The sequence below is a fragment of the Colossoma macropomum genome, unplaced genomic scaffold (genome assembly GCF_904425465.1).
Source record: "Colossoma macropomum unplaced genomic scaffold, Colossoma_macropomum, whole genome shotgun sequence".
NCBI lineage: Eukaryota > Metazoa > Chordata > Actinopteri > Characiformes > Serrasalmidae > Colossoma > Colossoma macropomum.
In genome coordinates this window covers 37943107-37969776 of record NW_023494787.1, presented here as the reverse complement: position 1 = coordinate 37969776, position 26670 = coordinate 37943107, and the positions used below count along the sequence as shown (strand labels likewise).

The 26670-nt window shown below is 39.6% G+C and overlaps 1 protein-coding gene across 1 annotated transcript in view; it reads right to left on the bottom strand.

The window, feature by feature from the left end:
- Nucleotides 1–3471: 3471 nt before the first annotated feature.
- The window catches only part of cnot3b (CCR4-NOT transcription complex, subunit 3b), a 28894-nt gene continuing 5695 nt past the window's right edge, over nt 3472–26670 (bottom strand). The window contains exons 2-18 of the mRNA XM_036567246.1: nt 26172–26232; nt 23922–23989; nt 23564–23638; nt 22174–22263; nt 18940–19068; nt 18685–18780; nt 16727–16946; nt 15223–15350; nt 15005–15058; nt 13525–14455; nt 12976–13081; nt 12552–12693; nt 11604–11700; nt 11256–11454; nt 10615–10747; nt 10388–10513; nt 3472–5087 (exon numbers count right to left, since the gene is read on the bottom strand). Coding sequence (XP_036423139.1) covers nt 4989–5087; nt 10388–10513; nt 10615–10747; nt 11256–11454; nt 11604–11700; nt 12552–12693; nt 12976–13081; nt 13525–14455; nt 15005–15058; nt 15223–15350; nt 16727–16946; nt 18685–18780; nt 18940–19068; nt 22174–22263; nt 23564–23638; nt 23922–23989; nt 26172–26196 — 2718 coding nt within the window. The 5' untranslated portion in view covers nt 26197–26232 and the 3' untranslated portion in view covers nt 3472–4988. The remainder of the gene's footprint in view (nt 5088–10387; nt 10514–10614; nt 10748–11255; nt 11455–11603; nt 11701–12551; nt 12694–12975; nt 13082–13524; nt 14456–15004; nt 15059–15222; nt 15351–16726; nt 16947–18684; nt 18781–18939; nt 19069–22173; nt 22264–23563; nt 23639–23921; nt 23990–26171; nt 26233–26670) is intronic.

Sequence of the window (26670 nt, the reverse complement as noted above, 5' to 3'; positions counted from 1 at the left end):
GTGTGTGAGAGAAAGAAATTCTTCTGCATTTCTGGCGGCACTGGTGAGGTCAGTCCTGTCGCTGTGGGAGCTTCTCGATGGTGAACCTGCCAGAAGTCCTCTGAGCTAGCACACATGCTCACATACACACACCGAGCAGATGAGTCAAACAGTCCTGCAGCTGTTGGCCTGGACAAAATGCGTCACAAACACACAGACATGAACACATGGAATTATGGGTATGACACACACATTCACAGAAAAATGCAAAACAAAGATTCAGGCAAAAAAATCAGAGACCCTAATTGTCTCATTTATGAATGTCCCAGAATGATAATTTTTTATTTTTTTTTTACTAAAGATGGTTTAGTAGGTGCTTCATATTGATGATGCTTCTATGTGCATTAGCTTTTCAGTGCATCCTTCAGTGCATCACCTTCTAATTGATGATCTTATTGCTAGTAACTCTAGTGAAGTGAGTAATTTTCTACTTTAGATTTAAGCGCTGTGTTTCATACAGTAAACTATGATGTGCTCTTCTCTCATCTCTCTGCTGTTGGCGTTATTAGCCAGGTTGAACTTTTGTATTACTAAGAGATCATTTTGTTGCCATAAGACAGCACAGATCAGCTGTTGATGCTGTTTGCAAGGTGTTCCCCATGGTTCAATGCTTGGCCCTCTACTTTTTATAATTTACATGTAGCCCCTTGGTCAAATCATCCGCCCCTATGGTGTTAATTTTCACTGTTAAACTGATGATACTTACGTAAGTACTAAACCTACCAACCTTCCCCTACCCTTTAATATCATGCGTATGCAACATTGACATTTTCTGAGGAGCATCCTTTCCTGTTATAATTATGTATTGTAGATTTTGTTCCCTCATTTCCTTGTGCCCTATTATGTTTGACTATAATTCTTCCTGTTACTATGTAAATACAAACCCTGGCCAAATGACATTTTTTAATGCTCAGTTACTTCACATTTTATTTTTTTAAAGAAATAAAACTAATAACGTATTAATCATGGCCAAACATGTGGACACCCTACTACTGTAGCCAGCTAGAAATCTTTCTGTTCTTGTTTTAAGAATTTGCACCAACACTACTTTGCAGAATGCTTTTAGTTTTATGATATTCTTGGGCCGTATTGCATTTTCTATTATGTTCAAGTCAGGGGACTGTGAGAGACATTCCAAAAGCTTCATTTTCTTTTTTTGAAGTACTATATTGTGGATTTTGTGGTGTGTTTTGGATCATTGTCCTGTTGTAGAAGCCAGGATCTTTTCAGCTTCAGTTTTTTTTAACTGTCACATTTGCTTCCAGAATTTGTTCATATTTAGAAGAGTTCCTCCATCTACCCATGCAATGTTTCCTGTGCCCTAGATCAACCCCATGCTTAAAGAAAAGTTACACTGATCTCTCAAAATGTCTGCAATAATTAGGTGGTTGAGATACAAACAAGGTCATTCAGAGTGGTTTGCTTCATTTGTGGAGATTCTTATAGACTCTGATTTCTTTACAGTGGTGGTGATAGGAACCAGGGGTTGCCATGTCTACAACACAAATATAGCCAGTTTATTTACTACTCAAAACCTCCATTGTACCTACACCTATCTTCTGAATTTTTTGTGTGTAATGATGATGATGGTAAAGAAGTGATCATCCTGAAAAATAAGATCTCTTTGGGGACTTCAGTTGCCTTTGAACACCCTTCATGTATTCCTTCACCATGAATTGATTAAAATTTGTTTGAGGCCAAACTTTATCATAAAACTACCATAGATCAATGTCTCAGACATCAGGCTGTGTATTCATGAACACTTTATGTATGCATTAAACACTTAAGATGTCTGGTTCCTATCACCAACACTCTGACCAATTCTGACTTGTAAGTTTCTCTAGAACAAAGCATTTCACATCAAACCACTCTGAATGGCTTTGTTTACCTCTTAACCATTAAATTATCATAAAATTTTCAAATTGGCAATTGAAGCCAAAGAGTTCCATTTTTGCTTCATCAGACCACAGCACTTACTTCCAAAATTCCTGTAGCGTACTTAGCATGCTTCTTATATACAAACATTCAATTTTGTGATAAGCTTCCTTCTGATGACTCTTCCATGCAGATCATGTTTGTACAAGCAACACTACACAGTAGAACAATGCACCACTGCATGTGTTAGCTAAACCGTCCTGCAGGTTTTGCTGTCATATGGGGGTTTTGCTTTGCCCTTCTGTCAACCACACAAATAGTTCTGAGAACTTTATGAGAAAAGCACTATATACATTTATTTTAATCATTATTAATGGAAATTATTTGCATTGCATTATTTAAACACAGGTTTCATCCAGAAAAAGCATATAAGCATATAATATATGGCTTATAATGACTCACTTCCCCAACCTTTCTCCATTTGATTAATCTATGTTGACAAAAGTAACATCTCCAGAATGTTAAAGTGCTATAAAAATCTGCTACCACTGAAAATTGAAAGGAAGTGTAAGGAATAAGAAACAGTAGCATAATAAAGACACAGACACACAATTGTTAAGCCCAAACCCCAGCTTTTACCAAGTGGCTAGAGGACGTGAAGGAGGCTTTTGTGTTCTTAACTGGGATGAGGCTCTGTGCTCGTATTCATAAGGCTTCTCAGAATAAATGTGCTGATCTAGGATCAGATTCCTCTCTATTTACAAAGACCTTACTGTTAGGTGCAGATCATAGTTTAGCACTGAGAGGCTTTAGGAATATGGGCTCAGGTCTCACACTTGAGGGCTGTAATATATTAATAATTTCATGTTTTTCTGTACTCTAAACAGCCATAAACAAAGTGAAAAATCTACTATCATGGTGAAACAGACTTTTTGGACATAGTATAACATAGTTCTCTATTAAAATGGCCAAAAGAACAGACGGAATGCACGCTGCATTATAGATGCTCCTACAGTTTGTAGCTATATGGCACGTGTCTATTTTTACATTTAACAGTGAGCCATAAATCTCTTAAGCAAGTCTATTTTATAAACCTTAAAACTCAGCACTGAGCCAATTTTGAGATGTTTTAGTAGGGCAGTTCAAAGCTGCCATTACTTGTTAGCTGTATTAGCCTTGCTCCAACAATGCAAAACTAAAATGGAACATTTTTTTTTTTTTGGCTGAAACAGCATGCTGTCTTTTTGGAATTTGTGAGTACAGAATAACATACCAAACTAGAGATTTAAGTTTATTCATTTTTTGTTCATTTTTTTTGTTTGTTTTTTAACTGAACAGAAATCATCAATTCTTTATACAAATCAATCGTATAAAGAAAGTGGACAAACTATGGCCGCGTTTTGAAAGACCCTTTAAGGATCACTCTTACGTTTGGAATTTAAACTATAAAGAGAAAATTCAAAACGCAGCCATAGTTTGTCCACTTTCTTTATACAATACCAAAGAAAATCTAGAAACATTTTTTTTTGAAAAGTAATTTCTTTATTAATATTTTACAATCCTTTATTTTCATTGTAACTTTGTGTGTAATGTTTTTTTAACTCCAGTCCACTCTGCAAGTGTCATTTTCCATGCTGTTCAGTTCAAAATGGGGGGAAAAAAGACAGGAGGTGGAAGAATGTTCTGTACATCACTTTTTCCAGTTAGGAAAAAAAAATATAATTCACATTTCAGTTCTCTTCCATACAGTACGCTCGCCACAAAAGGTAAACGTAACAGAAAAAAAAACCTACACAGGTGCATGGCCACTTGTCATCTGGGTATGAAGACACCACATCTCAGCGGATTTAAAAGAAATTCATAATTTCCAGATATCTACGCTGTCCTGATAGTCTGCATGAATAAAAAGATAAAACATTTGAGATGGCACTCCAAACACTGGGAAATGTCACAGTTGAGATGCTTTGTGAAATTAAATGAATTGCTGGCAGATAAGGTGAATGTAGTGGGGCCTTGAAGGAATCAATTCAGTATTTAGCATTGGACAACCTGTCTATTTGCTTAATGTCCTGGCGAGAGCACCAATTGTACCCATACTGACCAGAGGACGCCCACTGATGCTCAAAATATGTATTCCCTTTGTAAGCCGAAATAATGGCTTTACACGGTCCTCACACACTATCATGGAAGTGTAATTCAGAATAATTACAGCTGTACTACCTTTTTCTCTGCCCTTCTGATTAATTACATGTCCAATTTGAGTGAGCTGCTCTTTACTGCTTCTGACAAATGTAAACAAACCTAAGAGAAAGTTTTTAGTGCTGGTGTGGTTCCTTTCTGTTCCATCTCACTCGTTCTACACTAAGGAGGACAGTACCATCATCTGTCGAGCAGATATTAACAATTACAGTGGGACTGTGACTGCTCTCGAACATAAGTATGTGATATGAGATTCTAGTCAACATATTTTTTAAAAACTCATTTTGTTAAAAATGCTCGAGAGTATGTTACAGTAATGGGAGAAAATGGCACTGTTGTCACTGTTGATGGTAATAATCAAAGACAGGCCAGTCCAGTTCACCCAGCTTCAAAACAATAGCAGGTACAAGTAAATGGGTTGGATTTGGTCTCCCACAACTCATTATTTTGTTGTGCTAAAACTCTGATATTTTTCAACGACTTGTACACAGCATGTCCCTAATAATGCTATCAGTAACGCTATCTTACTGTTTTGTCTGGTGTTTGCTTCGTTGGACTACATTTTGTAGGCTTATTTCTCTTTGGCTCAAGAATGTACGGTGATGTCTTTTTCAATGTATAGGTGCCAAAACAAAGTGACGAGCAATGAGTGTTCAAATTAAAAGGTGAGAGAGTGGACATTTCAAAAAGAAGGACTGGGTTTGTATTGGGCAAGTGGAGTTTGTAGGTAGTGGGAAAAGCTCTGAAGGCAATATGCACCAACGAGACAGAAAACAGCCTCGCAAAAGCATCTGAGTCACCCCACCAGCGTGTGTGAGAGTGTGGATTCAGTCCAGGAATGTCGACAGTAGTCTGCAGTTCGTATTGTCCGTCTGTCACTGGAGGTCCCGGTCCTCGAGGTACCTGTACTCAAACGTGAATCCTTCCTTTTTCCTCTGGCCCCATTTCTCATAGTCAAAGTAAATGTAGGTCCCCTAAGGCACAAGAAAGAAAAAGTATTAATACAGAATTTGCCAACAACTGACTGTTGTAAGGTTATTCTGCGCAGTTCTAGATTCATTCCATTGCAAGTTACATGAAAAAAGGAAGTGATACTACCCACCACAGATGAAAACAAAACAAAAACAATAGTGTTGCACCAATACCGATAGTGTAATGGTATCGGTACCGATATTGCCACTTAAACGCAGTATCGGCATCAGTGACCGATACCACAAAGCAATTTCTGACGCGCATGTGCGCGCCAGTAGACAGAACTTAACAACACGTGGGCTGACATGAAGCAGTAAAAATGTTAATGGCAGTATCTGTAACAAAAGCATCTAGTGAGAAAAACACACTAACGGAGCCAACACAATCTGAACGGATGAGCTGCTTCTATTAGTAACCACTCGTCTGCTCACTGACTACTTACCTACTCGAGTGCTCACTTACAGACTGAGTTAATACTACTGAGAGAGCTGAAGGAACCGCTAATGATAGCATTTAGCCTTGATTTAGCCTTTATCATAGCAGCCCACTAGCCCCGCCTGTGGTGCGCCTCCGTCGGTCAGCTGTATCATTCAGCAGTGGGGTCTCGCGGCCCTAGTTGTTTCAACTAAACCAGAAAAAACACTGCAAGTCGCTGACATGAATGTCCATGATATTTACTGAACTGACGCTCAGAGATGCAGTGTGAGGGAACAAGACGCACGTATGAGGCAAATGACCTGAGATATTTGGATGTGAAACAACTTTCAGCTCAGCTTTTGAGCCAGAGAAGCTGCTGTGTGCTGATGTGTAGACACCAAAGGTTTATCTGTATACTGTTCAGTTCTGTTTTTAACTGTTCACAATAACAATATTTTACATAAGTTGTCAAACATGGTCCTGATTTCTAATTATATAATTGTAAATACTAAATAGATACAGTAAATAAACAAATGTTTTCTTAAGCATATAATAAATATAATCCAACAAGTAAATGCCATCTAGACAAGCTGAGTGTGTTTTATTTGTAATGCAGAACATTAATTTGACCAAAATAAAATATTTAAAAAATATAACTGTATAAATATCTGGACTTACATGCGAGTTAGTTTAGATAGAGTTAGTATCGGTATAGATAGGGAGGGAAAAAGTAGTGCCGGCGCATCTCTAGGTTTCCACACTTATCATTTAACCAAACTGTTAATGATGTATTTAAAAAAATACCCAATTACTACATTGTTTTACACACATCATTGTATAAGACAAACCTCTACAGACACAATACACTGTATACACTGAAACCTGAGATGGTTACCTGGTCCTTTTTAAAGATCAGTTAGTTTCACTTTACACTGTAGGCTTAGCGAACATATTTAGTCCTGTTTAAACTGATTTAGTGCAATGCTGTATGTGAAACGTTAAATAAAAATCAATGCTCAGGGTTTTGATGGCATATTTTTAAACGTGCATCATCTCTGTCAAAATACTGTGATCCGTAATGGGCATCATAAGTATTCATTAAGTATAGTATAGTTTATTATATAGTTAATATAATATAGTTTAGTTAATATACTAAATAAAAAAACGTAGAACATCTTAGAAAACAAAAAAGCATCACTATTAAAACAAACCAGTTACTGCAGTGGAAGGTTTGTATAAACTTGAGAATATTAGGCTTGTGTACCATTTCAGGAACAAGGAAAGTGCATCATATGCTGTTTAGTTAAAAGGTTAAAATGATGGGCTTCAGGGCTTTATTTTCATGCTTCAGTGGTTGCCCTTGATTTCTATGACGTTGCTCTAGAGCTATGGACATGAAACTGTGTTAAGGTAAAGGACATCTCTGAATACAAGGCCAACTCCTCTTTGTATTTAACAAACATACAAATGAATCAGTCACTGACATCACATATATACTAATGATGCGACTCCAAGATCAGTGACAGATGGTGTTTTGCTCCAGCAAGTTAACATCAGATGACCTTCATAGAAATCTTTTTTCCCTGTCTTTGGACTTGAACTTTTGAACCTTGATTTGCGCTTGGCCTCAGACAGCTGTAAGACTTCTTTCCAATCTGTCTTCTGAAACTCCAACTTTGCCAAAAAGTCCAAAGTTTTGCCTGAAATGTCCAAAACCAACGGCCACTTAATTCAGCAAGAAATATCTCGGTGTACGTTACGTAAGTACTTAGCTGTCTGAGAAGGCAGTATCTGTATGCTACATGATTGATAACAAATGAGAGGAAATACACTCTGAGGTGCCTATACATGTGTTCTTTTACAAATACCAGCCATCAAAATTCAGTTTTCAGCTACATGGTTAATGTAGCTGCTGCAGACAAATTGTCTTCTATGTGATGTTTTCATTGACAAAATATTGGTTCATCCAATTCTACTCATTTTAGTATCAAAGTGACATTAAATTCATATTAAATTATGCAGTGGCTGGGGATAGGGAATTGCTCAATTGATGCTAACTGTTACAAAAAAAATTAGGTTAATTTTATTTCATTTCTAATAAAGAACAGCTCCTATTTGAATGAGCAAGGTTAACATTCAAGCTGAGGAACAGTTAATCACAGGCATGAGGGTACAATAGGCAATTGGTTCCACTAGACAACTCTTTAAAAATAAATATAAATAAATAAGGAATCACTTCTGAAGTGCTACTACAATGTATCACATTGAAAGCAAACATTCGCAAGTGATAAGCCGAAGTGTGAGAAAGTGTGATGCATGATAGTGTGAAGAAGTCAATCAGAGAAGGATGTGGTGGTTGCCGACAGCTTTCGAAAGCTACTAAAATACACTGAGCCAAAGCTGGTGTCCCAGCCATGGTGTCTATGCATGTTTTAATTTTGGCTAGTAATGAGGGTAAACGTGACTTCAGAACTTTGGAATACACGATGAGAAGCTGCTGAACATTCTATATTCTTGTCATTTTGTCAACAGCTTTTGGTCATATAATCATGACCATATAGCTGTCAGCTGCTCAGCTTAAACAAAACAGGTTCTTATGTAGGGTATGTTTCAACAAATACAGTTTCAATCCCGTTACTGAATATACAGGCTGATGCCTGGCCCCACTACGTTACATGATCCATAAAGAGAAAACTTTAAGATCTCCATGCATTGAAACAGAATTCAGCTGACTGCCAATCATAAGTGTGCGTATATCACATATTTTACAGTGGCTTCGAACCTGGCTCAGTCGGTTAGATTTGAGAACTTGGAATCAGTTTTACAACTGATATTTAAATGGGTCACTGCCTTGATTTTAGGCTTGCCGGTTAACAATTAATGACCAACTAATGACTCAGTTACCGGTCAAAACAAATTGCAAAATTTGCAAAATCTAGCAGTGACCATAAAAAATTACATTATCTTAAATTTTAGATTCTTATATGTAGTTTTTGCCTTCAACAGATTCATGAGGACACACTTGGGATGCTATTCTAGAAGGACTTCAAAAGATACACATGCTGAGACCTTGCTGCCTGCTGAAAACTGCAACAAATAATTTCAAACACATTCTGCACTTTATATTTGATAAGGGTAACATTTTCAAGCATTTAAGCATAAACTTGCAGATAAAAACATCTTTAAGATTACAAAAAACATACATTCAATAAAGTGTGTCTGAACATTTGATTAGAAATGTACATCGTTTCTATCCTACAGCAGTGACTGATGCAACTCCAAGCCCAGGCTTCATTATTTGCTTGCTGATTTTGCTAGTTACACAGACTATACATAGACCCAAGCCAGTATCAGCATTACACACATCCCAATGTGCAAATGTAAAGGGGCAGATATTTTCCTTCCATTTTGTAATAGTTATCTTGGAGACAAAATACACATTTACATTCATGTTGTGCCCTTAATGAAGGCCTGAGCAACCCACAATGCATCAACTATGGTATTAAAAGCCTTTTATTCTTTGTTTTCAAAGATGGAGTGCCTTTTTCTGCCCTGGGAGTCATTTTTTGTTAATTTTTGTGACGTATATGGATTACTTCACTAAAAAAACTCTTGCAAAATCTGACTAGACTCCTCTGATTTTTAATTTACTGTGTCAGGTCTTACAGGATGACTCACAGCAGCACATGGGCAACATATTTTAGCATGTTTTTTTTTCTTCTTCTACAGAATCAGTAACGCTACTAGTTTTAACAAAACATATTACATAGTGCAGCTTTAACAAGCTTCTACTTCTGATTTCAGCCACACAGCTTGGTGTGCAAGTTTTGTACAGAATTCTGAGCCAGCACTGAAAATGTACACTAAGTCATAAAATTCCTTTGCGGAATTTAGTATCCTTGTAGTTAGGAGAAAAAGGGAAAATTCTCTAAAAATGAAATTAATTTCAAGTTTTATCTATGTTTTATTATAAAAATTGTCAGAGACCTGCCTGCCAGTAATTCTTTATACTATGATACAAGGATGACACAATTACTCAACTGAACTGAGTGATCACAGTACGGCACAAACTAAACAAAAATCAACAACATTTTGGTCTTGTTTGATTATGTCTTTTAGATAAATGCAAAAACTGCACTGAGACAAAGGCACTCATTAAAGTCCCAAGGTCCTAATTAGCCTCTTGGACCCCTGAATGTCTCAAAATCAATTAAATTGGTATAACCTAGCAGCTGTAACTATGCCTGGAATACCTTTTAAAAAAACTTTGCAATATGCTGTGGCATATTTGTCAATCTAAAAACTTGCCCAATTTCCCAAGAGTTTGGTGGAAAGAGAGAATTGTTAGTCATTTCTCAAACCGAAGACAAGAGATGTGTAAAAATAAACTCTAAGATCTCAGTTAAAGTATAGAAGATCTCAATTAAAGTATAGAAGACCACATTACCAAACTAGAAAAGAACATTTCCAAAAGATGAACTGTTAAACCAAACATTTTGTTGCCAGTGAAGCATCAGCTATGGCGAGTGAGTTAGCAGCCAGCTAGAGTAGCCAGTCAACATGTGACGCCTGAATACCACAGAGTATTTCACACACTGATCGAAACAACAAGTGATTAAAAGATAAAAGCTGAATAAACAGCAGAAACAGCAAGTGCTTAAATGAGTGAATGAAATTTACCTTCTCAATGAATTGCCAATGCTTAGTTTTGACACAATTTATTTTGACTTTTACATATATGGTTTGTTACTGTTGATTCACATTCGTTTCTCTTCACTAGATTAGTCAATTAATCATGAAAACAATTAATTACTTGAATACTAACCTAACTGACAATGACAGCCCTACTTCTAGTTTACACACTTTATAAAGCACTGGGTCTCACCTGCTCAAACTCGTCAGTGATGGTCTTAGGCTCTTCGTGCCTCTGGAACCACATCATATACTTTGTATGGAACCTCCATGACTGTTTTTTCAAGGCTTTGGCTGCCAGATACTGGGCCTTTGTGCCCTAAGGTCAGGAAAGGAGACATACTGGTTACCAAACAATGCGTAACTTATTCGCCCGGTATGTCTAAAGTAGCAACTTCAGAAGGACATGGGCACACATACCTCTAGGTAATAGAAGATGAAGAAGAGGGTCTCCGTGGACAGCCTCTGGTAGAACTCCACAGAGTCCGAGTGTGGTGGCGGCACCTGGTGGTGGAAAGGCAATGTGGGACAGGGGTTCCTCATCAAGTATTGCCTGTGAGTGGGAGAAAGACAAAGAAAGTGTGGTAAAAGCATTGTCTCTGAATACAACCTGTCATACACGTTCTCACACTGAGGCCAAAGGAAACAAGTGTTCATCACAAAGAGCCACGAAGAAACACTGAAGATTATATGAAACTGATAAAGATCATGCCAAAAGGCTGTACCTGTCCCTCAAAATACTTCCTGATGTATATGTTCACTACATGGCCTAAAGCATGTGGACACTTGACTATCACACCTGTATGAGCTTGATGAACATCTCAATAGCACTTACAGTTGACCAGGGCAGATCTAGCAGGGCAGAAATTTCTATGACCTATGACCTATGTTTGTCCATTGAAATTGCATGGCTGTGTACTCAATTAAATATACCTGTTAGCAATGAAGAACTCGATAATTAGGAGTGTCGTCAACATACCTCTGGCCATATAGTGTATGTGTGAATGTGAGAGACAGAGACTCTCCCTTTTCTTAGGCAGAGAGGTGATCTGTGTGGGTACCTGATCCTCTCTGAGTCGGACGGGTGGGGCATGTGTGTCCAGGCTGACTCCTGCATGGCTTGCTGGTAGAGCTGTTCTTTGGAGAGGGGGACAGGACCCAGGGGACAGACCCCCAGTGATGGAGGGATGTTCACCTCCGACAGAGAAGGCTGAGGGGCCGCTGAGGGACCAGAAGGGGCTGTAGAGCTGGGGAAGATATCTAGAGAGAGGGAGAAAGTGAGGGAGGCAGCGAAAGAGAGCGAAAAAGAAACAGAGAGCAAATCAGAAAGAGCCCAAAAGATAATTTTAAATAAACTCTATTAATAACTAGTAGAGAGGCTTGTGCATATGTTTAAATTGAATATTCACCTCCAGTTAGATGTAGTGCAGAGAGTTCTCCCTCTAAACCTGTGCCCTGAGCTGCCCTCTCTGCCATTGATTTCAGGGTACTAAGTGACTCCTGGGGCTGATGAAGGAGAAAAGACCCTTACAACCATTTCAAATATAAATGCTCTGCAGGAACACACTTCTTGAAGATTGATAGGACGATAACTAATGGATGACTAAAAGTTATTTAAAGGGGACCAATCACACAGTCAAGGTCTTCACCTGCTATTAACAATTTAGCAAAACGAAGGAGTTCTGTAACTTATTAAAAACAAACACATTAACTTGACTAGACTAGATTGCCAGAAAGCCATATTAAATCAGACATGGCTGCGAGCTACGCGAGAATGGCATTAGAGCAAAATTGATAAGAGAACGGCATCGCACTAAAATTGATAGGCAAACATGCAACTAAAAGTTTTATTAACTGTGCCATGGTTTGCACGAGCTTTTTTTTTATTTATTTATTTTTTTACACAAAAAGTCTTTAGTGTAGTCGCTAAAGTTGCAAGTCAATCAAAGGCTGGTCAGAGTAGAGTCGCGAGTCAGTCAAAAGCTCGTCCGAGTTAAGCCATGAGTCGGTCAACATGCGACCCGAGTTACTGACTCCAGTCCCCATCTCCGTCTTTTGGTCAACTGGCCACTTCACTAAACAACCATTTAGAAAAAATAACTACATTTTTGGGTACCGCTCTTGAGTTATTGAACTGTTTTACTTCAGTACAGCACCATTTAACTAAAATATTGGACTCTGGTGAATTTTTGATTAAAAAATTATTTTGACCAATATAACAATATATTAGAATTCTTAAAATCACTACTGGTAACAAAAGTTTCATAATCGGTCAGGGCCTAGTTAACATCACCAAATCAAATCAATAATTAACTCGGTAATTCAAGTGACGCCATTTTTCACTTCAATCTTCTTACCTTAATGACATCGGCAGCCGGTGTGTAAGAGTGAGGCCCATTGAGCAGGCTGCCTCCACTGGGTTTACTCTCACTGTATGAGGGCGAGGGTGAACTGGGAGGGAGAGTCATTGCCCCCAAAAGACTGGACCCACTATCTTTACTGTGAGTGAAAAAAGACACGCACTGGTCACTGTAGTTCTGAACACAAGCTGTTCTGTTTAACTATCTAAAAATTCAATGCACATTTTACAATGAAACTGAGAAATCGTGCCAGTGTGTTGCAGGATCTAACCACATTCCCCCTCTAAATCATGAAATCAGAGACAGAAAATGGAGATCTTGCAGTTGCTGTAGCACACAACCTACACCCCGCACCCCACACAGCAGGCAGTGCCGGGCTCTAACAGTGTGCAAACTTAGACGACAAAGAGGTGATACTTACGGCAGACTGGCTGTGGAATTTAAAGATGAGGCTTGGCTGTTTTGTGATTGGCTGGCACTGTTGAGGGCGGAGTCTGATGTGCTATCTGCTACTACGGCACTGTAAGCTGGATGATAAATACGAGTTGCCTTTAGTAAACATTTAACAGCGATATTTAAAAATGTTCTGTTGTTCTATAGTGCAAGTTCTATTGGCGATGTCATAGACTGAATGAGGCTTGAATGAGGTACAATATAGGGCAGCCAACCATAACAGAAAACATTTACATATATCAGTCTCAAATGCACAGTAACAATAGGAGCCTGTTAATTCTAAGGGACAGAGAAAGGTGGGAAAATGGTCACGCAAAAATGAGGATGAATAACTTTTTTGGACCATAAAATCACACAAACATGGAAAATGGAAAAACATGAGGACCAGTTTGACAACCACTCCCCTATAAGTAACTCCGCAAATACTTGAGATATGTTTAATGAGCTTTAATGAGTAGGGATTTTCAGGACTATTTCCACCTATAACTGTGTAAAAACGACATGACGGTTGACTCACTTGTGCCGCCATTCTGTTTTTGTCCACTAGGTGGCCGTGGGAGCCCAGCACTTCCCATACTTGCTGTACTTCCTGACCCAGAGTTTCCGCCATTGCTCCCGATAACGCCCACGCTGCTCCCCTGCGTCAGGGCCCCTCCCACAGGGCTGGGTACCACCAGGGGGGAAGGCTGCACAGCAGTCTGCGTGGACCCAAGACCTAATATCCCACTGCTGACCCCCGTAACACCAGGTGCTGGGCCTAACAGACCCACGGAAGTGACACTTCCATTGGCTCCCACAGAGGGTACTGTTCCACTAGAGTTTGTGCTGCTGGCATTCGCCCCAACGGACCCCGGTAAGCCGCTGGCCACCGTGCCCGAGGCGGCGGCCTGAGCGTAAGGTGCTGGGGTGGAGCCTCGCAAGAGCCCCGCCATGCTGTTCATGGATGCTGGCATCCCTGAAAGGCCAAGGCTTGGGATTTGACTAGCACCACTTGTTGCCGTGACGGCACTCTTCCCCAAGCCCAAGCCCAAGCCCAGGTTGTGGCCCAGATTGGAGACTGAAGTAGGCCCCAGCGGAGGCTGCACCTGGCAGCTTGGTGTGCTGGTGTTGGGTGGGGAGGAAGCAGAGGTGGGGGTGGGTAGGAGGACACTGTTAGAGTTGGTGGTGGCAGCACTAGACTGGGAGTTGATGGTGTTTTTAGGCTGGTGCTGCTGCTGGCTCTGCTGGCTTTGCTGCTGGATGGCAGAACTGTAGCTGCAAGAGTTCTGAAGGAGGCCACCCATGCTGCCCAAGAGGCTGTTGCCCCCGATCGCTGATCCGCCACTGCTGGCAATGGCTGCCATAGACACCACTGAGGTTGAGGAGGCTCCCGAGGATGAAGATGATGATGAGGATGACGATGAGGACGAGGAGGAGAGAGATGATGGGTTGCCATTCTTCACAGGAGACTTAAGGTGGAAAAAAGCAAAAACAACATTACTTAGTATGAAAACTCTACTCAGGAATGATTTCGCTGAAATATATAATAAAAGGTTTAAAAATTGTAACATTTATAATTTATGCAAATATATTGTAACATTGACATGTTACATAATTTTTATTTTAAAGTAGGCATGTCAAACTGGGGACCTTCTGGGCCAAAGTGCTGTGGAGATTAGCGTATACCCTCATCTAACACTCTGAATTCAGTTCATGAAGGCCATGCTAATTAGCTGATGAGCTATAATGATTCAGTGTGTATGAATAATGATTCAGTGTGCTGAAGTCTGCAGTGTTTTGGCCCGCAAGGACTGGATCCTGACACATGTGCTTTAATGGAATGATTGGTGTGCAGATCGAAGACCTCCTCTCCTGGCAGCTACTTGTATTTCATGACTGCTCCCTCATCACCTATTATTTTCTTCAGCTTTCTTATGTGCGCACTTTGCCTGAGTAAATCCATCATGTCCCATCTAAAATATCCCAGTTGAATAGGATTTTTTTTTCCATTTAATTACCTGGCTGAATTCACTGTCAGTGGAACGTCCTCGCTTCTTGTCATCCTCCGAATTCTCCAGGGTAGAGGAAAAAATTAATTAATTAATAAATTTAAATAAATAAAGTGAGAGGGAAAAAAAACATTAAAATAACTAGTCTGAAAATGCCCCCAGAAAGTTCATCTTTTTGATGGATAAAAGTGCACGGGGTACTCAAGCTGGAATATGAAAGTGCTCACCGTAGTGCAAGTAGCTGGGGATGGGGGGATGGGAGACGATGAGGTTGTGGAGGTCGGTGTGGAACTGGAGTGCTGGAAGGTTTCATCCTCCGTGTGAGCTGGCGGAGACGTGGCAACCAACGTTTGGGCTAAAAAGTTTTAGGAGGAAATACAGGAAAAAATTAGATATACAGAAGATGAGAACTAGTGGTAGGCATTCCAAATGTGATGTTCCAAAAGGAGCATCTTAGAACAATTAATCATATGGGAACTGAAGACACCAATTTTTTTTTTTGTCATTTGTCTATTATAGAAGGAGACAGGTCTGGATTGCAGGCAGGCCAGCCTTGCACCCGCACCCTCTGTGACGCTGTTGTAAAACGTGCAGACTGTAGCTCGGTGTTGTCATGCTGAAATAAGTATGGACAGACTTATGTGGTGATACTCATCACAGAACCATGCCTGTTTTAAATGCAGTTCCTTCTGAGAGATCAAAGTTTCACAGGCATTCATTTGTGGTCCTTTTTCTCCAGATTTCCCCATTTTGGAATGTCTTACAGGCTTCAGTTTTGGAATAAGCATATATTTACAAAAAACAATGAAGTTACAACATAAAATCTTTTCTTTTATATTGTTTTTTTTATTTAAATACAGATAAAAGTGGATTTACAAATCACTCATTTCTGTTTTCACTTCATATATTGTCCTACCTTTGTTGGAATTGAGGTTTATATATAAAACACAGTAAGCTGGTTGTAGCAGGGTAAAAACAAAACAAGAAATAAAACCTTACAGAGGTCTATATTTGAAAACAAGGCATATTGCTTAAAAATGTCCAAGGGAAATCCTTTGGTCACTGTGCTTGACAAACATGCCTTGAACAAGCTAAGGCAATAAGAACTACCTGGTGTAGCGGTAGATGGTAATGAAAGGTTTTTCAGGATATGATACGCCAAAATGGTCAAGGTAACACTGAGAACAAATACATATCCTGTCATTGTTTTTGGTGCCAGCTAGAGTTGTTAGTGTAGTTACAACTACACATACTCTGCCTTCTTATTAATGATGTCCTTAACAATACATCCCTCGAAACGTGCTCATGTTAAGGCGCTGAGCTAAGTATAAATGTACTATACTTAATTTTAAATATGAGCAAATATAGCGTTTCACTGAACTGTTGGCTTACATATCGTCTCCTTGATTTTCTGCGATGCAAAGTAACTTATACATGAATAATGATTTCATTATTTGAATACTAGCACCTGCACATCCCTAGCAAACAGCTGCCTGCCATCATATCAGTGAGAATTTCTTGATGGGACATGAAAAAAGTGAGCCCCAGCTCCAGAAGTCAAGTTTGTGTACTGTCTTTGTGTGTGTTCACAACACGTAATTTGGACTGGAAGTCACCACTCTGGATTCTGAGGCAAGCATGAATACTGGCTCATTGATGCTGATAATATATGGAGGCAATTTATCTGATACCAGACAAATACTGTCTAGAGCCAGACAGAGCAATACTTACGTATATCCTCCAGATCCAGGTCATCGTAGAGGAACTCGTTCTCTTCAAAGTCAGGATCCTGAGAGGAATCTAGATAGTACTCCACATCGTCTTTGATCTTGCGGACTGCCTCTACTTGTACCGAGTCATTGTCCAGCATTCTCAGAATGGTCTCCAGCATACGGATATGGTAGCGGTGCCGCTCTATCAACCTCTTTAACTCCTCTAGCCGGTCCTGTTTCTAAAGAGTAGGGAGGGGGAAAAAAAATAGATTTTAAATGTGCAGTAGAGATGGCAACAATCTGAAACCCATTATCAGCATTCAGGATCAAATGTTAGAAAAAAAAAACAAAACACAAATCTGGCTTGAAATAGCACCGAATTACAGAATGTAAAGTGAAGTAAAGTCATGTGATGACAGCAGTAACCATATAACATGATATGATACACCACTGCAAACAATATACAGGTCTATGTACTATTTTTTTTTTCCCTGAGAACTATCTTGTTAAAAATTATCTTCAGTCTGAGAACCACTGTGTTAGCGCTGTTACACAAGAATTTTAAAGGGCCCATATCATGGAAAACTGAAAAACCTCTCTTTTTTGAAACAACTGTTTGATAGAGTACGTAAATATTGTTACATTTGCAAAAGGTATGTTCACTCTCCAGTCCATACAGGCCATATATGTAAACTGAGCTGCAAAATGAGCCCAGCTTGAAATCAGTGTTATTCGTGATGTGACAAAAAGCAACAAATATACATATACATGCCTGTTCAGCATACACCTGTCTGTGCAAATTTGTGCCCATTCAGTCAAAAGAGCATTTGTAAGATCAGGCACTGGAAGTGAAGGCCTGGCTGACAACTGACAGTTCAATCCATCCCAAAGGTTTCAGTGGGTTTAGGTCATGGCTCTGTTCAGGCCACTGGAGTTCCTTTACAACACCTTGCTTTGTGCACAAGAGTACAGTCATGCTGAAACAAGGAAAGGGCGTTCCCCAAACTTCTGCCACAAAGTCAAAAGCATTTAATTGTCAGAAATGTCTTTGTATGCTGTAGCACTAGCATTACCCTTCACTGGAATTAAGGGGTCTAGCCCAAATCCTGAAAAACAGCCCAGATCATTATCCCTCCTCCTCCAAATTTTACGGCTGATGCTATGCAGTTACGCATAGTGCAGTTGCTCGGCCACAGAAATTCATTTCATGAATCTTCTGATGCATAGTTGTTGTACTTATTTTGCCTCCAGAGGCAGTTCAGTGCTTTGCGGCTGAGCTGTTGCTCATAGATACGTCCATTTCACATTAACAGCACTTACAGTTGAACGGGACAGATCCAGCCAGGCAGAAATTTTACTTGTGGCAAAGATGGCATCCTATGACAGTGCCACATTAAAAGTCACTGAGGTCTTCAGGACATTCTACTGCCAATGTTTGTCTGTGGAGACTGCATGGCTATGTGCTTGATTTTATATACCAGTTAGCAATGAATGTGGCTGAAACACCTGACCTTGACAACTAGAAGGGGTGTCCAAATAGTGTATATCAATCTTAGAGGCACCTTAACAAAAACAGCCTGTTTAATTCTGAGGATAAAGAGAGGTTAGAAATCGGTCATATTAAAATGAATTACAACTGTTTGTTACGCAAACCCAAACTAACATCATAAGTGGACCTCAGGAATAAAATGTAGGATATTGGCCCTTCAACATATTCTGCAAGCTGGAGAATTTGTATAAAAAACTCTTTCCTATTTGTGTGTTTTGCGAGACTGGCAGTGTGTCTAGAGAAAATACAGCGTGTCCTTTTCAGGCATTTGCAGGAAAATATATTCAAAAGTATGACCTTCCGGCCACTCAGCCTTTTAAAAGAAACAACAGGAGAGGTGCAGTCCTTAACAAGCCAACCCCACCTCCTCCATCTGTGTTGGACTGCTGCCTGCATTAATAAAGTGATGCAAAAAGAGGGGAACTGACCTCTTTATCTCCTTTCTTTTTCCTTGCCTGGGCTGAGAGTGATTCTACCTCACTCTCAAACTGGTCCACCTGCATGTTTAACATGTCTATCGTTGCCTGTATGATAGAAATAGTGGAGAGATAAAAAAAATAACAGAATTAACATGTCAAACAGTGCTGCCCATGCTGTGTCACACCTAGTTAAACTACATAAATAACATGAGTAGCATGTGTTGAGAATAGTCAAGAATAGTTCACACTGGTTGATGTTCTTACCGTGAGCCACTGTCCAACCTCTTCTTTTTCTTTTTGTGCAGGGTCTACTTTCTGAGCAAGGCCGAGTCCCTCTTTGGAGTACGCTTTCGTTTTTGTCTCCCGCTCTACGATTTTAAAGCGCTCCATTTGCTACGGACACAAGGATGGAAGCATTTCAGTACTGGTACACATGAAGTAAGAAAAACCACAATACATGAGTGGACCTTGTATTTACAAGCAGTCCCAACTGAGTGCCAGTCATTAACTCTCCAAAGATGACGAAGACTAAGATAATGGATTTCGCAGCATAAGCGTGTAAAACAGTACATCCAGGAGTTGGATATTTGATAATTAGACAAATGCCATATTCGATAATTTGTTACAACATTGTTTTGAACGTGCAAAGTAACATTACACTGTACCCTTGGAAATTCCTTCACTGCAATTTATTCACTAACTGAAGTTTCACTTGAGGTTTCTTAGACACACAGAGCAGCTCTGCTTTCAGAAACTCCCCTGTGGTCTCTATTCACTCTATACTCTATTCACGTGGATAGAGTCTCTCCTCTGAGGAGAGTTCATAAACAATCACAATAGCCACAGCACAGCAGAAGGAGGAGCAGACAGATGCTTTTTATCCTTTTATCTATCACAAAGGTAAAAACTTTTGTGCCAACCAGCTTAGAGAAGGGAAATCACAATCTCACAAATACACTCACAAATACACAGTTTGCAGGGACAAACTGTGTGCGTATGAAGTAAACGGCACAAAATCCTCTCGAACTTCACCTAGGCAGTTCAGTGGACTGATAATGAGCTAACAGGCGAATCCAGTAGTTCAGCATTAATTTCAAATATTAACTGAACGATTCATAGTATATCTAGAGAACACATAGTAAAAAGGGCTACCTGAATATCTGTTACAGGCTTTGTTCGTTCTCTGTCCATGTGTAGACTCAAACCATGTTAGTAGTGAGCCCAATATGGGAAAGAAAAACACCATTGTTGGGTTGATGTTAGCACATAATGAAGAATCTCATTTTCCTGCTAGCAGAAATTACCATTCGTCCTGAGTGTATTTGATAAACAGAGGTTGCTAATAAAATAAAGGCTTCCACATTAAGCACTGTTAATATAACAACTGGTACAGCATGGTCATGATGATTACAGGACACAGCCGCAATATATGACATTTATATGCTGATACGGTTCAGATACTAGCAGCAGTCCCATTCTGCACTTGTTGTTGGAACAGCTTGACAGCTCTTGGTAAAGGTCTCAGTACTCTATGGCAGGTTCTGAACCCTAGTCCTGACTGTTTTGCATGATAGTGATACACAGTAAACATCACGATAATTGATGATGAAGTTTTGCTTATTTTTAATGATAGTGATATTGTAAATATTAAACATATACAGCCCTATTTACAAAATTACATTCGTAACATTTGAAACAATTTGTTAAAATAATTGTTTCGTTTTTTAAAATAATGCAAAAGAAATAATCTCACTAGCCTTAAATTTACAAGGCATCAAATCTCTCAACAGACTTTTAGTCTGTTCTTTTAAAATCTCTTTATTACCTACAGTATTCACGACAATTACACTCTGGCAGATACTACCACCTCCACTACCAGCACCACAGCTGCTTGATCTGATCCAGGTATATTCTAAAGGATCGGGTTCTGATAAAAATGCCACTTCAGAAGTTAGTATAGGAGTTTAGATGTTTGCAGGGTGTAAAACTTCTAATATCTTCAGTGCTGGTGTTTATACTGTGGTCGAGCTAGGCCCCTTTCCTCTAGTAATCTAATACATTTCAGCTATTAGGAAATACACTCCTGTGACACCCTTCTCTCACAAGTGGTTAAAAACAAATCTCTTGCTTAAATGCTCCATTTTACCAGAGGCAGTGTCGTGTGCTTTTCCTGGTTAAAGCTACACTATGTAAGATTTGGGGAGCTGGAGACCTCTATGGAGGAAAAAGGTCCAAGAAACTCTCATAACATCCGACCCGACGCCTCATTGGCTTCAGGCTTGACAGGCAAACTTGTAGCAGCACACAAACAGCATATTTTTGTAGGTTCTTTTACCCCTCCAGAAGAAAAAAAAAAAAACAGTATTTAAAATGTTCAAAACCAAGAAAAGCTAAACAAAAGCCATCAGTTTAGTACAGATATGCACATCAAAAATGAAGTGATTACTGCAGCAGTTTAAAACAAGATGTGGCCAAATCATCACAGAGATGGATCAAACTGGATCACACACCAATATTAAACACATTTATTTTGGTATTAAATTAGCACAGTAGCACATCCTACCTGAATTATAAGGCTGCATTTATTACCTACGAAAACACAAATACTGACTCGGCTTGGTATTGGCTGATGCTCAACATTAAAGTCCACAGACAATAAAAAAATAAAAAATAAACAGTAAAAAGATTGGGACATGCTTTATTTTTAATTACCTAGTAAAAGCCTGCCTATTGTTTAGCCTATGTAAAATATAACTAATGTGTGTGTAGCCCTTGAATCTTTGTAAACCAATGACATTAAGAATAAACCCTAGAAAAAATTTAAAAAAACTGGGGGAAAAATAGAAAAAAAAAAAAAGGTGCCAACACAAAAAAGCGGAAGAAAGAAAAATGTAATAATTTTGGCAGTGATGACATGAGGCATAAGAAAGCTAGCTCAAGAACTGCAACTAAAGTACTGTCAGTAAAGACAATTACTGATATAAGCGTGATGTTTCAGCCAGGATGCTGATTAAAGAGGACGATATATCTGGGAACAGTGAAGGTGTGTCACTTCTCACTGCAGTTTTCTTGACAGAGAACAAGCTCAGTGTGAGATTGCTTGTTTCTGAAAAGTATAACCATAACCATTTTAGAGCTGTGCGCTACCATCTCTGCTGAACATTAGCGTTCATCAGTGTGCTTTTAACATATCACAAGATATATCACAGGCACAACATACAGCAATAAAACTCATAAATCTCAGAGAAAGTTCAGAATTTGGTCTTAGATTAATGCTTTTAAATCTGTATCTCAATGCTGGACCTAACTGATACGCTTTACATTCAAGAACCAACAGATCCCCAGTAAAAAATGCTGGTCCGCTAATAGAAAAATAATAGAGAACAATAAAGAATTAGCACCAAAATGCTAGAATTCTACAATCATGTCCTGGTAGAACAAATAACAAGCAGTGATATTCTTTTCATTCTGAACAGCAAACTGTAAATGCACACTCACCGTCTCTATGAGTTTGCGGTTGTCCACTAGCTGCCTTTTGTCTTTGATCTCGTTGGAGGCCACCCACGTCTTAATCTGGTCTCGAAGGCGCTGCCAACCCAAAGAAATGGCCAAAAGAAAGAAAAAGGAAAGAAAAAGGGAGAGAGAGAAAGACATGGGGGGAAGCAAGGAGAAAGTTTGAGTACACCTGAATCCAGCGTGCAGAGACTCGCCTAGTGAGGCCAAGCACAGTGGACCTCACTCACACACATGCATATGCTTGGCTTGGGTAGCGTCCTCATAGCAACCAACACAGATAAACACACCTTGGACAGCGAAATATACCACTGTGAGAAGAATCTGTTGGTAGCAGTTGACCAAGGTGTGTAATTTTAGAGGAGGAATCTGAACTGATATGCACCTCGTATACACTTCCAGCACGTATAGTACCTAAACCACCACTGACAATTTCCTTGGGCTTATTTAAAGAACAGAAAACCTATGGATTCAAAACAGACCTGTAATAGAAGCCAATGGGCAACTGCCCATATTATAAGTGTGTTCTGAGTCAACAGGTTTTCAGTTCCTTTTTAAGTACAGAGAAACAGGTCAAAATTATTGCCCATGGTAACCAACCATATGATACAGATGAGGCAGGTAGAGATGAGGTTGAAAAACACTGGAGTATTACTATAAAAATAATCACTCTTCATACTGCACAATGGCTGCACAATTCACTGCAACTTATCTACCTAGACTTGCTGAAATAAAGCTGTGTAATAACAGATCTCCATGGAGGTGAAAAAACAAAACAGTAAATTTAGTGAATTTCTTCTCTGTAACCATATGTTCACATTAGGAAGCGACACATTAAGCACTGTTAATATAACATCAAACTGCTGATGTCGACCCAAGTCTGTGTCTTGTGAGTGTCCGATGCGGCTCTTTTTGTCACATGTGGGCGTATACATTGTTCAGCTTCAGACAAGAAATTTAAAAGGAAATTTAAGGGTGCCCTAGTCAAGTCTGGGACTCAGACCCCGAATCAGCGCTTAGCCCAAGGAGCCAATTTAGATTAGCACTTCACTGAGTCATAGTTCATTTGCATAACGCTGGGAAAATCTCAACTTCATGCAATGATGTTTTCTCCCTCTCGCCATGTCGCTTGTTGCTAAATCACAACTATAAGTCACCCACTTCCATAGGAAATGACCGCTCACCCCTGGCTCTGCAGCCTGATAATGTGAACGTAAGAACGTCAGAAATTAGACAAAACGGTTAAACCCCATTTAGGAACATGGGATAAAGTGCAAAGATAACAGACCACCACTGTAAAACTACGCTAAATGACTGTTGAGCTCTCTGTGTCCAGAGCATACAGCATATGACCAAATGTGTGCAATTTAATCACCTGTAATTTTTTAATCTCTTTCTTGAGGTCAGCCTCATATTTCTCTTTTTGGTTGGCGTTGGCTGCATTGTGAAGCTGAGGGGGGAAAAAGACACACACACACACACACACAATGCTGACCACTACAAAATCATTTGTGCAAAGGTAGGAGGTAGAGTGAAAATAATAGCTTGAGTATCTTTCTAAAATACATGGACATGTTCAGAAAGCCAGTGCTACTAACAAAATGAAATGCAAAAATGTAGTAATAATAATAATAATAATAATAATAATAATATTATTATAATATTATTAATAACAACAACAACAACAACAACAACAAAATGTATACGTTTCGGGGTTCAGGGATAAATCTCACCTTTTGCCAGATGTCATCAAACTGCTCCACTCCTTCTGCTACTTTTTTCAGACATCGATCAATTTCTCCTGAGGACAGAACAGCAGACACTTAGAGGGGGGATTTGGAGGCATGTGCGGGAAAGTTGGACCAGCATCAGAAATCAAAGATTTTTTTTATAAACTGTGCAAATTTATGCTACAAGTTTATTTAAAATTTTTGAATTTGTTGCAACATCAGTAAAGAACAGGCTGACAAAACAGAGGCAAAAGAGTCCAAATTCCTACTGAAGTCCGTCGATGTGACTTTACTCAGTTTGACTGAATAGAAAAGCAAAGTATAAACGGTGATTTTTTTTTTTTAAGTGTCTTTGTAAAATAGGCTGTCGAGGCTATTAGCTTCAGTGCAGAGTGTTAGCAGCGTTGCTCAATTTGTCTTTGCTCAGAACTCAGAGTGCAGCGTTCATTTTGAATAAAACAGCTAACAAACCTCACAGTAGCCTTTTGCATTAGTGTTGTCACAATCAACAGTAATAACAAACCTTACTTGACATCTGCTTCTTTGTCAGTAGTTTATCAACTTGATTTTAACTCAGGTCGCTAATACTCAAATGTCAAATCAAATGTAGATCTTCACTATTATTTTAAGGCTCGTCTGTCATTTTAACAGCAGCTCGACTTGCAGGAACGATATGAGAGCAATGAGAGTCTGTTAAGAGTCAGACATTCAAAACAGGAGGATTATGCTGACAGCACAGCGCTGATGTGCTGCTAGAAGAAGAGGAAAGCCATCTCTACTGATGAATTCCCTCGTTTGATCATAAAATGCATCCCACCAGCAACAAACTCAACAGGGTGCGGCTGGAAGTGGACCGAGACCCGCAGGTTTTCCCGAACCGGCATCTGATGCAGACCCGAAGACGGGTGGAGTGTTCACACACGTCAAAACGGACCGAACTAAAGAAAAAAGTTTCATAGGTCCGCACCGACCAAGGTAGTAGAAACACCCTGAGGAACCTCTCCATCTCTGGCTAACTCTGCACTGCACACCCACGGCTGCATTGTCTCAATCTGACAACGTTTAATAAGCCTGCGACTGCGATGTTTTCAATTATACGTCTCTACCGGCCCACTACAAACGACTGTCTCCCCCTGAGTACAGACCCATGGACCACAAGAAGGTGCTTCATGGCTCACTGGTGGTCCGCGGCCCACAAGTTGAGAAACCCTGCACTAGAATACAGGGCGAAAAGAGGGTACACACAAAATGAGTTTCAACTACAAAGATCATTCAAAATCCCCCGTCATCACATGATACAATTAAAGCTAAACTGGATTGGACCTGTTTGAGCTTTTATGTATGCACAAGAAGTATAGTGAAAATTCAAACTGGGAACGAATCTGGGGCTGAAACGCAGATATCACTGTCAAAGCTGAATAAGCAGTTTACCACAAACTGTCTGCTGACATGAAATTGTAAAGAGAGTAATTATTTGCCTGAACTCAACAGTCTGCTCCTCTGTGTCCAGACTCCGCTCACCTGGCAGAGTGCATGTCATCTTCACCTTTTGTCTCTCTCCTTGCTCTCTCGTTGTTTTTTGCCTGAATTAGTTGTTCAGTTTCACCGCTGACCATCTCACGTCTCGCATTTTGAGTCGCAAATATCAAACATGCTTGAAAATATCGGAGGGCCTCTGATCAGGGGGCTAAAGATTCACTGAATTTGAAGGGAGATTCACTGAGCAGGTTCACCTCTACAGGCACTTGTATGACAACTCCGTGATACCACATCACAGAATAAACGCTAACGTGTTTGCTTCAGGTTCACACGCCGTCTGCGGAGTCCTGCTGTCCACCTTGTGATGTGCGCACATGCACAAGGTGTCTGTGTTAAGTGTTATGATAAGATGCCAAGCCGCTCTTTACAAATGAAACCGATGGACATGTTTGCACATGAGAATGTGGGATGACTGAGTCAAAACAAAGTCTGTAGGCTCTGAAATTATGGAACATTAATGTTGGATTATTAAACCTGGTGCAGAATTCCGTACAAGGGTCAGACTTCAATTTTACTCACAGTCATTCCATTTAAGCTGCATTTTTAATTACTAGCTAATATTTAAATATTGAATTAATATGTAGATGACGTAGGTCTTTTTCCTCTCAGAACAGCAGCCTACGTGTTAAATTAGTGCTGGGAGGTTACTGATAAAATTCACTATTAGGACAACCACAGCTTCAAGCACACAACCTTTTTTCTGAAGGCACTCACCTTGTAGTTTTCTTTTATCAGCCATGACTTGACTATGATGCTGTCTTCATGCCTTCTTTCACTGTGGGAAGAGGAAGAAAATTCAAGGTCAGTGTTTCTTCATTACCACATGTGGAGATCTGCTAGGCAAATTTCAAATAAAGCAAGGAGATTAAGAAGAAAAGTACATTCATAACATCTCTTCACAGCTCATTAAAAAAAGTGGCAGATTTACAGACTCAATTTCTTGGCAAAACACTGAAAGGCAATGTTACCATCACACTGACTTCTATTCTTACATACCTGTGCTGAGATACTACCAGGCAGCTTTCTTAATGTGTCTCAACAGCAATTACAAACTGTCACTCTGGCACATCATACTTCACATTCAGTTTCTCAGACCGTGAGTGAGCCTAAGCCTCAAAACAATTTCCTATGGTGATTCATCACTGCCGCTGCAATTTAGACTAGGCTTGATCCATGCTGGAGATACGAGCCATAAATGTTTCATAGACTTCAT